Below are 14,281 nucleotides of genomic sequence, written 5' to 3' on the forward strand. Positions count from 1 at the left end.
CATATACTTTCTATACTAATTTTTCTGCTGCAACAGGCAAGAAAAGCAGCTACTTATGACACAGGTCATATGGCCACAAAGCCGAGTACTTGCTCCTGTAAGAAAAGTCTGTCAACTCCTAGAATAAAGCGTCAGAGTCACAGGCTGCCAATGGAGAGTGGACCTAGCCTATCATGTCATAGCACAACTAAATCATGAGCATGACATTGTGAAACACAGCTCTTCCAACTTGCACACTTAACTACTTTTGGGTACCACAATAATAATAATAGAATTATCTATAATAATAGAATCATCTGCTGGTCTAAGTAGAAAGAAATAGGCACATCTATTTCATCCACAAAGAATATTACGCATGTAGGCAGCACCAATTGAGCTCTTTGAGCTATTAAAACCAAGAATATGACGATAGGGGGTGTTGGGAAGGTCCTGGGAGAGATAGGGTGGACACAATCAAGATACACTGTTAAAAATATATAAAATGTAAGAAATGGTCAAATTAATAAAATTTAAGAGAAATGTTGTAAAAGTAAACTTGGCAAAGAGTTGAAATATTGCGGAATGGTATGCAAAGTGTTGAGCACACAGGAAGCTCCTACAACAACGTCACTCTTCTGAAGTTTAACATAAACTTATAGTCATCACAGTCATGGCGTTTCTTGTGTAGAGTCCATGGCTGTGAACCATCTCATGATTTGAGCTTTTTTCCTCCCAGCCTCAGATCTACCCTGCGCACTTCACTCTCCAAGAGAGCCAAGAAGCAATCCATTTTTCCTAGCAAAACCAACTTGGGAAATCAAGAGCAGACTGTGAGAAAATTTTACTAATAAGCTCACAAGAGATGTCTCAAAGTGAGTGTGGGAGGATGTACCCTGCGTGTTGGCTTGCAAACTCTGAAGACCACAAAGGAAGCTAGAGGGAGAGGAAGACTCCAGGAGCAACAGGAAAACACTGGTGTCTGTAATTCCAGAGACCTAATCCTAGTAATAGAAAAGAGAGAGAGAGGAAACAGATGGCAGGAGAAGCAACTGAACCCAGTCATACTCAACAGACCTGGAAGAGGACTGCCTTTTGTGAGCAACGTTTGCTTGAGCCATTTGGGATCCTTCCTTGTAGGAAAGGACACCCTGAAGGAATCTAGTGTGTTCTAAGCTCCTCGACCCATTGCATTTCTTCCATGTAGCAAGAGAAGTAGGCTATGGGGGGAAAGGGAGGGAATGGGAGTGGGGCTCAGACCCATCTCTAATTTTTCAACATAACATGGGGGATGATCTCTAATTTTTAGGCCTTTTTTTTTTAAAAAAAATGAGAATTGTAGACAGAGACAAAAATGTGTGCTGGCATTTGCAGAGATAGGCAATTATTAAACAGAAATGGTTATTACCTGCTTAACACTAGAACCTCTCGTGAATACTGAATGTGAAGCAGGACTACAAAAGATCTGACTTAAGCACAGTTTAGTTTGCAAAGTGTGAGGGTACCTGCCTGTAACTACTCTACGGTGGCTGAGGTGGGACATTACAAGTTTGAGATGAGTTTGAGCTATGCAGCAACTATTTGAGCTACCTCAAAACAAAGATGATGATGGTGGTGGTGGTGGTGGTGGTGGTGGTGATGGTAACAACATGTTTCTTTGAAAGTTCCTGCTGTTCATCATACCACTGAAAAAAACAGTGATTACATTCAGTTCTCTAAAATAAAGAGGTTTGTGGGTATTGCATCTAAGAGATGTGCAGTGGAAGCCATTTTCAGAAAAGTATTTTGAAAACAGTCTCTCCAGAAATCGATTGCTTTTTAGCTTCTTAAACCTAACTTTCTCATCATCTGGGTAAGTACTCATTTTTAAACACTTCAAGGAATACAGGTACCAATGAGTGAATAAAGGGAAGCAGGAAGCTGTAGTGAACCTCCCAAAGGGATGGGGATGGAGGATGCTACTCCTGTAGATCATGAGCTCAGAGGCCTTGGGAAGTGTAATCAGAGAGAGCGAGAAATGTGCTAACATTTGAAGTCCTGGGTCCAAAATACAAACTGAATTTAAAACATGAAGAAATGAATGAATTCACTTTCGTTCTTTTCTTTCTCTTTCCCATTCTGCCTTTCTTCATTTCTCTTTCATTCTTTCTTTCATTGTTTTTTTTTCTTTTGAGAAACATTTGATAATAGCAGACACTAAAAAAGAGCTGGACTTCCTCACATAGCACAGAAGAACTCGATTCTGACAGAGGCCTGGTGGTAGTGGAAAAAGTTTAACGTTGCTTATGGTGCTCTCTAACCTGTACACACTAGATAATCTTTAAAGGTCACAGCAATTTAAGTTATCTTGAGAAAGGATATATATATATATATATATATATATCCTTTCATATTATATATCATATATAATATACCATATATCACATGTCATATATTATATATTAGATAAACAATAGATATATAATTTACAAAGTAGACTATTAGCTGCACTGAATGGATTTAAGGTAACCTATAAGGAAATTACTGAAGCAGAACTCTTTTGAAAGCCCTGCCCTCTGGGGTTCACTTCTTCTTTGGTTTGAATGCAGACAATTTAAAAACAGTGTGGGCATCACAACGAATTGGCAGGTGGATGGGAGTTGACGCTGAGCTGTTTTAGCATGGATTTTCTTCTTATGAGATTTAGATTTATAGACTAGTAGCAAGAAAATAGAAATATATAGCTGGCCTTTAGGAGTTACCTATTCACACCCTGAAACACCCCGGGTTTCGATAGAAATGGACAGTGGTGGCCAGAAAGCCTCCAGCAACCAGAAAAGTTTCATTCAACTAGTATGCAGATGGAAAATCTCTGCCGCTCTTCATCCTACATAACAGGGGAGTCAGTGACATTTTAATGTGAAATTAAGAACTATTCTCGTCTTTATAAGGTGTTAAAAGCCCTTTGGGGTTTAGAAAATCAATGTACTGCTTATTTAAAGCAGCACTGAATGGAATAGCTTAAGTCAGTCATCGTATCTGAGCAAGCCAATTTGCTACAACTCCACACCCTGCCCAGTGTCCTTCAGTGACAGAGGGCAGTGGCCTTCTGTTTATGAATGGCCTTCTGTGTCAGTGCATGCTCTGCCACAGTGGGGTCATATAACAGCCAACAGCTTTGACAGTTCAGGGAATTCCACAACGGTCTTTAGAATTTTAGATACAGACCTGTCATCACTACCAATATGTAGAAAGTCGTGGGTCATCTTCCTAACAGGCTGTCAACATTTATTTCAATTTCATGTAATGTATGCAACCTACGACTGTTTTGCAGGGGCAGACTGTCCTCTCAGGGCAGCAGATGACAACAGCAAGGAGCCTTTCACTGCAAGGTCACCACTTGGGATTGGATTTCTAAAGAAGCCACAGGAATATTTCTATCAAGCTACGGTATTGGCCCTCCCTGCAAATACCTCTCTGCAAGATATGATTTGCACAAGTGGCCATGCACATCATCAATTCACTGAAAAAGAAAATGACTTACAGGAAGACTTATGACCTAACTGCAAAATTACTGGTGAAAAGAAAAAGGGGGGGGGGTGTTTGAGGCAGCCATCTGTTCCTGACATGATAATCATGACCCCAAAGAGCTAGAGAGAAGTCAAAACGAACTCATGGGGAGATGCTGGATAATGCCCCTTAGCTCCACACTCTGACTTTCTAAGGTCACTAAACTCCCCACACCAGAAAGCAAAACACAGAGGCAATGTTTGACCGTATCAGTGAGTTTGCAAACTTTACTGATAAAGTCAAAATCTTGCTGGCCTGGATATTCTGAGGGTAAGATGGACACAACATCACCTGATTGCCTGCAACAGGGATTAGGTGAGTCCGTATGATATTTCAACCTGGAAGAGTGTCTCCGAAGGGCTCCTTCCCAGGTGCACCGATATCAAGGTTTTGGCTCAGTGCTAAAGCGTTTAGCTACCCTGTGTGGGGAGGCTCTGAGTTCCATCTCCAGCAATGCAAACAAACAAACAAATGCGAAGTCATACTTATTAAATATATAAAATAAACATATTAAGCTAAAATATTTATTACATTAATATTTTAGTGTTTGAAATACAAGGCGAATTTTCTGGCTTGTGCTCTTCTATTAAGTACGTTTACTTTGAAAGTATCTAGGATCTAGGTGAGCAGCATAATCTTGGTTGGGAAAGACAGTTTACGTATTTATTTTACTATGGGGGCCTTATTTTACATACTGAAGATTGAACCGGTGTCACAAGTGATTCCAATGATCACTATCCCGTGCGTGAAGGCCTGGCCTCTCTCCTCCAGCCGTCCAGCACTGAAGCTGTTCTGATGACCACATTGCTCCACACCCATGGCCTTTCCTGGCTTCCTACGTGTCCCTCACAATGTGTAGACTCCTGTAGGGAAGGAAACCTTTTCCATTCCATCCGTCATCCCACCTCTGGTCTCACCTTAGTACCCACTATCTCAGTCTCTGGACACGTCAGTGGAGAGGCAGGCTTTCCTGTGAGAGAGTCTGTGAGCACCAGCGGCTCCTGCAGGAGAGCTCAGAGATGACAGTGGTCACAGAACGGCACTGAATGCCTCTGGGTTCCTTTCCCCACCTCCCAGGGATAGGTGTTTTCTTCTCAGGAGAAAGACAGGGAGACTAGAAAGACACCTGAGCCTATCAGACAAGGGGACAGACAGCGTTAGCACTCAAGAGTCTTGCCTTCCAGGTTGCCAAGATGATTCAGCAGGTGAAGGCACTTGCCACCAGGTTTGGCCACTTGGGCACCACCCCTGCCCTTCTCTCTCTCTCTCTCTCTCTCTCTCTCTCTCTCTCTCTCTCTCACACACACACACACACACACACACAGTATGGAACATATGTACTCACATACATGCACACATCAAATACATATATTCATATATAAATGATTGTGATGAATGTGATTGTTAAGAGGATTGCCCTCCAAGGAATCCTATCTCTTGCTGGATGCTTGTGTTTTCCTTGCTGTGGGAGAAAGGTATTAGCTTGTAAACTAGAACCCCAGACACACCCCACTCATGGCTAATAGAAGGTCACGGTCTATTTCCAATACCCCATGAACACATTTGTCCAAACGAGAGACTCCAACTCCTCGATTCACATCTGGGATGCACAGACAGGTCTCTAAGCACAGAAAGCTGATTAAAAAGTATGATTGGAATTTAGAAAAATGATTTTGAAACCTCACATAGAAAGTTATATTGCAGAGTAGAATGAAATCTTTTGTTAACTTCTAAAGTCATGTAGGCAAATTCAAATAGATTCTGAGCTTAGCATAGCTGCCCGTTTCAAAACAGTATTCAGGCCCTCCATGCCTACCTCTCTGTAACTTCAAAGCTAACTGAACCCTGCCAATCACTACTTGAAACAACTGACTTGGTCTCTCTGAAGCTCCTATGTCATTGTGTATTTACCTCATGACTTGGTACACATTTGTGCAATGAAATCAACTGGGTGGGGGAGGGAAGCGTAAGCAAAAGTGACGAGGTAATTCCTGACAGTCAATTTGTATTCAGATTTGCTGTAGACCTGAACCTTAAAAAAAAATTGGCTAAACATTTAAATTTAAGCAAGAGGATATATGTCACACAGTACAAATCCAGAGATGGCCTGATCACATTGCTGCCAAAGTTTGGAAGGTTCAAACCGGAAACAAGCCTCAAGTATATTATAGCATTTAAGAAAAACTTCCAACCATGTATACATCTTAAGCAACAAGAGGGAATAGAAAATTTCTCTGTTCACTCCCCCAGATGATGTCTTCCTTGGTTCCAGTGATAAAAACGAAAGCACCCATCAACAACCCCAACCACAGGGGCCCCCAGCTTCTACAGAGTCTAGTTGGTTAGAAATTCTCAGCAGTCACGAACCCCAATTAATTTCTCTGTCAAGGAAATATATTTGTAGGCAATCAAAATGAAGCCATGCACAAGTTGGGCAGTGGGGGTGCATACCTACATTCCCACTACCCAAGAGGTAATGTGCAGGAAGATCAAGAGTTCAGTGTCAGCGTAAAGGTCATCCTTAGCAACAAATGACTTCCAGGCCATCTCGAGCTGTGCAAAGCCATGAATTAAAACAAAGACAAAAAAAAACAAAAAAAAACAGGACCAAAATTTAAAAAATAAAAGATTTGTGCTTAATAGTTTATAGTGAAAATGCAACAATCGTGTCTGTAGACAAGTCTCTCTCAGCTAATCAATATATAAATTCCACACAGCATTTCATGCAATAGCGCCAAGAACTGAGTTTCCCACTCCAATCACACATAATTAGAACGTAGGTTTCAAGAGGACTCATCATTACCAAAGAAACAGATATTTCATTTAAGGCACTACCGGGAGAATTCAGACCAGAGAAAAAAGAAGTTATTTGCAATTTAAATAGATATTTTAAAATCGTGCTTTTTAAAGTGAGCACAACGTTGAACACAGTCTAAGGACATAATTTTGTGGAGGCACAAGTTCTCCTTGTTTTGCACCAAGGTGTTTCTTTAGAGACACCAGCATTGCCAGACACACATAGACGTTTTGCCAAGTGTTCAAAAACAAGTAGTTGGGTCTCTGGTTTGACCAAGGAGGTTGTAGCAGTAGAGAACTGTGTTTCACACACATACGGTGACAAGTCCCAGCACACTCATCCCGCTGCCAGGGCACACTGGATGCTGAAGAAAAAAGTGGCTTTCAGTTCTATTGAAACCGGCAGCAAAGGGGGCTGAAGACGGCCAACGCTGTGTTTGACAAAGAAACACCTTCAGATGGGTGTCTGTCGTTGTCTCAGGAAAGAAAAAAATAACTCGTGTCCCCATATGAACTGCCAGTTAGAACAGAATGAAATAAACACGGACACATTTTAAATGCAAATTTGCAAACAGTGAGCTGATCGAGAGTGATAACCGTTACTGCGGGGGGGGGGGGATGTATCTCAATCGCCTATTGTAATAAATTTAAATATCTTTCCTTTTGTTAGGTTGCATCCTAAGGCCGTGTTCAGTAACACTGAATTCCTGAACACGGCCGCGGCGTCCTTCTCCGTCTCCCGCAGCGCCAAGTGCACATACCTGTGCTGGCGTCCTTCTCCTCCTCCTCGATGCTGTTCCTGATGCTGTCATACTCCTCGTCAATGGTCTGATTGCCACGCATCTGGGACAAAATCCGACGGGCCTTCTGAGTCTGTCCCTTCTGTATCAGCCACCGAGGGCTTTCGGGCAAAAAGAGGAATCCGAGGAATTGTATAACGGCTGGGATGGCCGCAAGTCCCAACATGTACCTGCAAAAAGAAATGCCATGACACTGTGAGATTGTTCCCAGAGCCCTGAGTATGTATTCACGGCGGAGTCTACCATCACCGAGCACGCCCTCCTTGAACACAGGATCTAAATACACGGAGCATGCACTTCCCAGAGTGCACGCTACTCACGAGAGTGTTCGCCGAGCGTGCACACCGCCCGGAGTCTAACAGCACACACCAGTGTCTGAGTCTGTCCTCATCGCAGAATGCCAAATAACTGAGTTCACACTAACTCGCCAGAATACGTAAACACCAAGTGTGCACTCCCTGGAGTCTAGCAGCACTGAGGACACACAACGGAGTCCTACAGCACTGAGGTCACACTCACCACAGATCCTAATACTGCTAGTGCATTCTCCTTTACCACGGAGTCGAAAGCACTTAATGTCTACTCCTCCGGGTCTGCCATAGCTGAGTATACACTCGCCATAGTCTGAAAACACCAAGTGTTTCTCACGGATTCTCACGGTGCTGTGTACACATCACATAGTCTGCATGCACAGACATTCACCAGACAGTCTGAAAACACTGTCCCCAGCACCTACAGGACTGAGTGCACGCCGGCTAGTCTAACAGTGAGTGCACACACCCCACAGAGCCCCAGGGCACTGAGGACGTATTCACCACACAGTCTAACAGCAACGACCACACACATACTTCCCAGGGTCTGAAAATCACTGGCTGAGCTCTCCCTAGAACTTAGCAAGACTGAATACACACTCACCACAGAGCCAACAGCATAGAGTGTATACTCACTACAGGATTTGATGTGTGTGTGGATCAGTGCAATATTGGAGAGCGAATTAATCAGATTTTATTCACTAGAAAGGTTATCTTTATGCTGTACTCAAATTGGAACTGAGAAAGGTCTAATACTTATTTCTTTCATACGAATTATAATTTCACAATGCCATTATGATTATTCCCATATTCTGAACAAATCGTGCCAAGCTCTCCATATCCAACATGTCTGACACTGACACGCACAACAGAGCTGTGGTTTGCAATACCTCTGTGTTGTCTCCTGTTGATACAAAGTTCATGCATGTGTTCCAGGGCAGGTGAATATGGGGCTTGGGTGGTCTTGTTAAGTGTCTCAAAGGCACACACGCTAAAGGCTTAAGTGCCAGCTTCTGTTGCTAAGGGGAGAGGGCAAAACCTCTATGAAGTGGTTGCTAGTGGGAGGAAGCTTGGTGACCCGGCATTCTCTGAAAGACAGTATTAGGACCCCAGATCTCTCTGCTTGCCTTTGGCTTCCTAGCATACACAATGTGATCGATTCCCTTCACACTGAACTGCTATTGTGACGTCCTTCCTGCCTTGACTCAAAAACCTTTAGTCAAAATAATCCTTTCCTCCTGAAGAGAAGGATAACTCAGCCATGCTGTTCTCACGGAAGCAGAGACTAACCTGGGACTAAGAATGATCTGATCCAAGATACACTGCTTAGGATACTAAGTGCCTACCATGGCTTCTTTTGTGTTCTGTTAGCAGATATTTTTGCTTTCTTGTCTGAAATACTGTCTTGCTATAAGTAGCTTACGTTAACCTATAATATGTAGTCCCCCTCTGTCTCTCTGACAAGAGCTAGGATTTCAGAGATGTGCCATCATGGCTCGCAACAAGTTATTTATTATTAACAAGTTATTTCGGTTCTCTGACTAACTAGTTTTTTTTTAAAGCAATTTCCTGTTTCATTTTGCCACAAAACAAAAGGTTCACCATGATTAAGCAGCAGTGGCTCATAGCAGAGAAGACAGAGGCAGAAACAAATAATTGTAAACAAGTGACTACCCTAATTTGATATGCTTTGCAAAGCTACCCTATCTTTTTCTCTTTCCTTTTATTGTGTATTTTCTTTATTTACATTTCAAATGTTATCCCCTTTCAGGGTTTCCCCTCTGGAAAACCCCATCCTCTTTTCCCTCCCCCTGCTTCTATGAGGGTGCTCCCCCGTCCACCCACTGCCTTCCACCTCCCCACCCTGACATTCCCCTACACTGGGGCAATCGAGTCTCGAAAGGGCCTCTCCTCCCATTGATGCCCGACAAGGCTCCTCTGCTACATGTGCAGCTGGAGGCTGGGAGCTCTGGTTGGTTGATATTGTTGTTCTTCCTGTGGGGTTGCAAACTCCTTCAGCTCCTTCAGTCCTTTCTTTAACTCCTCTATTGGAGACCTGTTCTCAGTCCAATGGTTGGCTGCAAGCATCCGCCTAGGTATTTGTCAGGCTCTGACAGAGCCTCGCAGGGGACAGCTATATCAGACTCCTGTTAGCATGCACTTCTTGGCATCCACAGTGATGTCTGGGTTTGGTGACTGTATGTGGGATGGATCCCCAGGTAGGGAGCAGAGACTGAAGGGAAGGCCAGCTAGCCTATCTTTTAAGTTATGCTAAATCTAGAGAAAAGCAATGTACAGGCTCCTGGAGACAGATCTCATGACATAAGGCAACGACTTTCTCAGCAACTGTGTTTTCATTCCAAAAACTAAAGAGGAAAAAATATAATCATGATTTGGATATTAAAATACCACTTACTATAAATTGCACAGCAAACCTATAGGAAGAATCAGCCAAAGTGAGATTCGGAGAGCGAACAAAGTATTTATGAACGAGAGATGGAACAGGTGATTGAGGCTTCACTCCATATGCTGTATGATTCGACCAACACTTAATCCCTCGGTGCGGCTCACACTGGACACATTGTTCCTTCACAATTTGAGAGAGCCTCTCAACCTCCGTGTCTTTGTATCTTCTTTTTGACTCCCACTCACTACCAGAGCACCTGGTGAAGCATCTTGCATGTAGCTGGCATCTAGTAAATATTTTATGACCGGAAAGGACAACAGCCACGCTCTGAAGCCTTCTGTGTTATCACATAGACAGTAACTATGTTTAGATTCACTTAGTGGTATTTCAGGTAAATACCTTATATTACCCGTTACTGTAATGGATTAGGAATGAAATGAGATTCACCCCGTAAATGAAAACGTTCACGTTTCATTTTCTGTCTTTCTGGAATGATTAAAGAGGTGCACAAATAAATATAGAAACAACATCATTTTCAGACCCCAAAATGTACACGTATTTCTTTGTACTTTGCTACTTGATACTAAAACGCAGAGCATAGTAATTTTTTTTGAAATTAAAAGAAACAGAAGAAGAAAGAGAGCAAAAAGGGGAAATGCAAACTTAACAGGAACCCAGGCATGTGTGGCCTCTGGAAGCCAGAATGCTTTAGACCCTGAGCGCTTTGCAATGATACAGCTCAGACCCTAGGTCTAAAACTCCCAAGTCTTCACAGCAGTAGGAGAGAGATTGGAACCCTCAGCCAATCTTTCTCTTTGCAAAGACGAGTCCAGAAAACTATAAATACCATATGCACTCATCCTGGAAAACTTTCTGCTTTTATTAATCATTTTATTTGTTTACATTTCAAATGATATCCCCCTTCCCAGTTACCCCTCCACAACATCTCATCCCATTCACCCTCTCCCTCCTCCCCTCTGCCTCTATGAGGGTGCTCCCCCACCCATTCACCCACTCCCACATCACGGCTCTCATATCCCCCTAAGCTGAGGCATTAAGCCTCCACAGGACTAAGGGCCTCCCCTCCCACTGATGCCAGGCAATGCCATCCTCTGCTACATAGGTGGCTGGAGCCATGGCTCCCTCCATGTGTATTCTTTAGTTGGTGGTTTAGTCCCTGGGAACTCTGAAGGGTGAGGTTAGCTGAAATTATTCTTTTTATGGGGTTGCAATCTCCTTATGCTCCTTCAATCCTTCCGCTAACTCTTCCATTGGCGTCCCCAGGCTCAGTCCAATGGTTGGCTCTGAGTATCTGCATCTGCATTGGTAAGGTGCTCATAGAACCTCTCAGGGGACAGCCATACCAGGCTCTGTCAGCAAGCACGTCTGGGCATCAGCAGTAGTGTGGGGTTTGGTGTCTGCAGATGGGATGGATCCCTAGGTGGGGCTGTCTCTGGATGGCCTTTCCTTCAGTCTCTGGTCCACCTTTTGTTCCTGTCTCTCCTTTAGACAGGAACATTTCTGAGTTAAAAAATTTGAGATGGGTGGGCGGCCCCCTCCCTCAACTCAAGGCCGTGCCTATCTACAGGAGGTAGTCTCTGCAGGTTTTACCTCCCGTTCACTGCGCATTTTGGCTAAAGTCATCCTTGTTGGGTCCTGGGATCCTCTCTCTTCCCTGGCATCTGGGACTTTCTAGTGGCTACCCCCCAGTTCCCCATCGCCCCTGTATCACTACTGATAAAATACATTCTGACAGATGAGAATGCATAACTTCGTAGAAACCCACAGCTGGGTAATAAATAGAAAAGGCAGATTGGATCCTACTTCACACTGTGGTTAAATGTCCCCCTAAACCGTGTATCTAAACCTTGCTCAGCAGCTGGTTGTACGAGTGATGAAACCTTCCATAGGCAAGGACGTTCTGGAGGCTGGAGGACCTTATTTCCTTCCACGGGCAAGTCCTAGAGGCATGTCCTCATCAGGGCTGCGTCCTATCCGTATGCTTCTCCATCGCCATGAGGTCAGCATCTGTCACCGCCATGTGCCACTACACGGTTCCCACCATCACTTTCTGTCCCATTCAAAAGCAAAAGGCCAGGTGATGGTGACCTGAGACCTCCCAAACCATTTCTCCTTTTAAGTTAACTGTCTCAACCACAACTGAGGACTGATTAACACAGTTCAGGCAGGTATGCTGACCGCAAGATCCACTGCTCAAGTTACTTATCTATGCTGTATCTACTCCCTAGCGCTCCTGGGAACAGGATGTGAGGAGCGGGTTCTCGTTCACTCAGCGGAGAGGAGACTCCACCTCATTATTTCACCTCCTTGGGATGCCTGGTCTTGTGAACAATTCCATACAGATTTCCTATACCTGTATCTCCCCCCTGTCTCCAGAAGGCAGAACTATCCAGTATTATTCTCTGGGAGAAAATTCTCCTTTTTGAAGAGCTGTATACTGGTGAAGTGGGAAAGACTGTTGTTATGGTGGTAAAAAAATATTCAACCTAAGATACAGAAGCAGAACGTCACAAGCTTAGCTAAACCGTCAGAGGATGTCAGTCTTCCAAACCCATAGAAATCAGGAACCTGATGAATGACAAGCAGTCCTGTGATAAACTGAGGTAGGAGGCCCTATCGACCAGGAGACCTCCCTATTACAAGCTAAAGAAAGGGTTCTGAATCCTGTATTCACATGTGAGTCTCCCAGAGGGTGGTTTAAATACACCAGTGTCTAAGCCCCACCTTCCCCCAGGGGTTGTGATTAATTGGTCTGGGCTCTGAGCCCAAAGAATTCTATTTCATTAAGAGCTCTCCGGGTGGTGCTAATGTGCAGTTGAGGCCAAGAACCACAGATCTAAACATTTAAAACTCCCCGTGGAAGAAATGAACAACCAAACAAACATGCAAACTCCCAAGGAAAGGCCACTTGTCTTTTGAAGGTAAAACGATGCAACAGGCTAGGAAGGGGAAAATGAGCTGAGTCTAGGGGAAAAAAAATGGGAGAACTGAGAAGTTCCGAAACTCTTCAAAATTCCCCTAAAATACGTCATAGCAAGACATCTTGTAAGACACACCAACCTTGACATGAACTCCCTCACAGCTCGTAGTACGCCTGTCCCTACAACCTGTCCACAGAAACTGAAGAATAAAGCAGACCCTCCAGGGTGTGCAATCCTTTCAGATGCTGTCAGCCAAGGACAGCAAACCCTTGTTGCTAGGGTAAATTTACTTCTCAACTCTCTAAGAACTGATTTGCTGAGAATCCCAAATCCTTCACTGCTGGGCCTCTGGATGCCCCACAGTGGCTCGGCTTGACTCCAGAAGCTACAGCCATGGTTATACTACAGGCTCTTCACAGGGCGTTGCTTGAAAGGCTTCACACTGCTTCTATCTGTGCACCTTCAGGATCTTCCAACAGGAAGCAGTTTAAGACCCAGAGCTCTGCAGTCTGCAGTTACCACCCTTCTGCAAACTAGACTGTGGGCTAATTAGCACGATACTTGGTCCTTGTCATTCCCAAGCACGTGGGAATCTAATTGAGTGTACAGCTGGTTCCCAGAACACTTACAACCACTGTTAAAAGCTAACAAAGGACAGCAGCCATGCGCCAAGCACTGTTCAAAACCCTCCAAGACACAGGACACCGACTGACCATCATCACAACAACCCTAGGACGTGGTTCACATTATCAATCTCACGTTATAGATTAAGAAAGGCAACACAGAGAAAACCCATACTTAGGAAGGAGTGATACAAGTGATATCCAGCCAGTCTGGCCCCCATACATATTTACTATGAGCCAAGCTATGATAAATATTCACTAATTACCTAGTCATTGACTCTACCAAACTCATTAAAAGTTGCACCAATTTGGGGTTGGGGATTTAGCTCAGTGGTAGAGCGCTTGCCTAGGAAGCGCAAGGCCCTGGGTTCGGTCCCCAGCTCCGAAAAAAAAAGAACCAAAAAAAAAAAAGTTGCACCAATTCAACTTAACTTCGTGGTTAAAAATTTCTGAGCTTCTTTTGTGAAAGTGGGACTTGCTCAGATCTATGCACCTAAAGCCAGACAGGAAAAACAGAAAGTAGAGAGTGGCTGCAGCCCTGACTTAGCCTCAGAGGAGTGTGAGTCCATCTCAGCCTTTGGGCTGGATAACTGGAAGCCAGTAGGAGCCGAACAGCCGGTGAGAAACAGTATCACGCTATTCTCACAATGCCTACCTTGATGAAGCCAGACTCTCCTGATGCTACTACCATAGCACGACCCAGAACACCAATTAAAAATGAATCTTCATTACTTTAAGACAGGGTCTCAATCCATAGCCTAAGCAAGCCTCGAATTTGCAACCTCCCGCTTCGGCCTCCAGAATTGTTTCTCTTTAAATCACATAGGAAACAACAGAAACTAACAACAGATACTTTTAAAAAAATATCACTGGGAGG

General features: G+C 43.9%; 1 protein-coding gene across 1 annotated transcript in view; it reads right to left on the reverse strand.

The window, feature by feature from the left end:
* Positions 1 to 6,953: 6,953 nt before the first annotated feature.
* Positions 6,954 to 14,281, reverse strand: part of LOC116884188 (proton myo-inositol cotransporter-like) — a 76,952-nt gene continuing 69,624 nt past the window's right edge. Inside the window, exon 3 of the mRNA XM_032885324.1 lies at positions 6,954 to 7,291. Coding sequence (XP_032741215.1) covers positions 7,012 to 7,291 — 280 coding nt within the window. The 3' untranslated portion in view covers positions 6,954 to 7,011. The remainder of the gene's footprint in view (positions 7,292 to 14,281) is intronic.

The sequence above is a fragment of the Rattus rattus genome, chromosome 1 (genome assembly GCF_011064425.1).
Source record: "Rattus rattus isolate New Zealand chromosome 1, Rrattus_CSIRO_v1, whole genome shotgun sequence".
In the NCBI taxonomy this organism is placed as follows: Eukaryota; Metazoa; Chordata; class Mammalia; order Rodentia; family Muridae; genus Rattus; species Rattus rattus.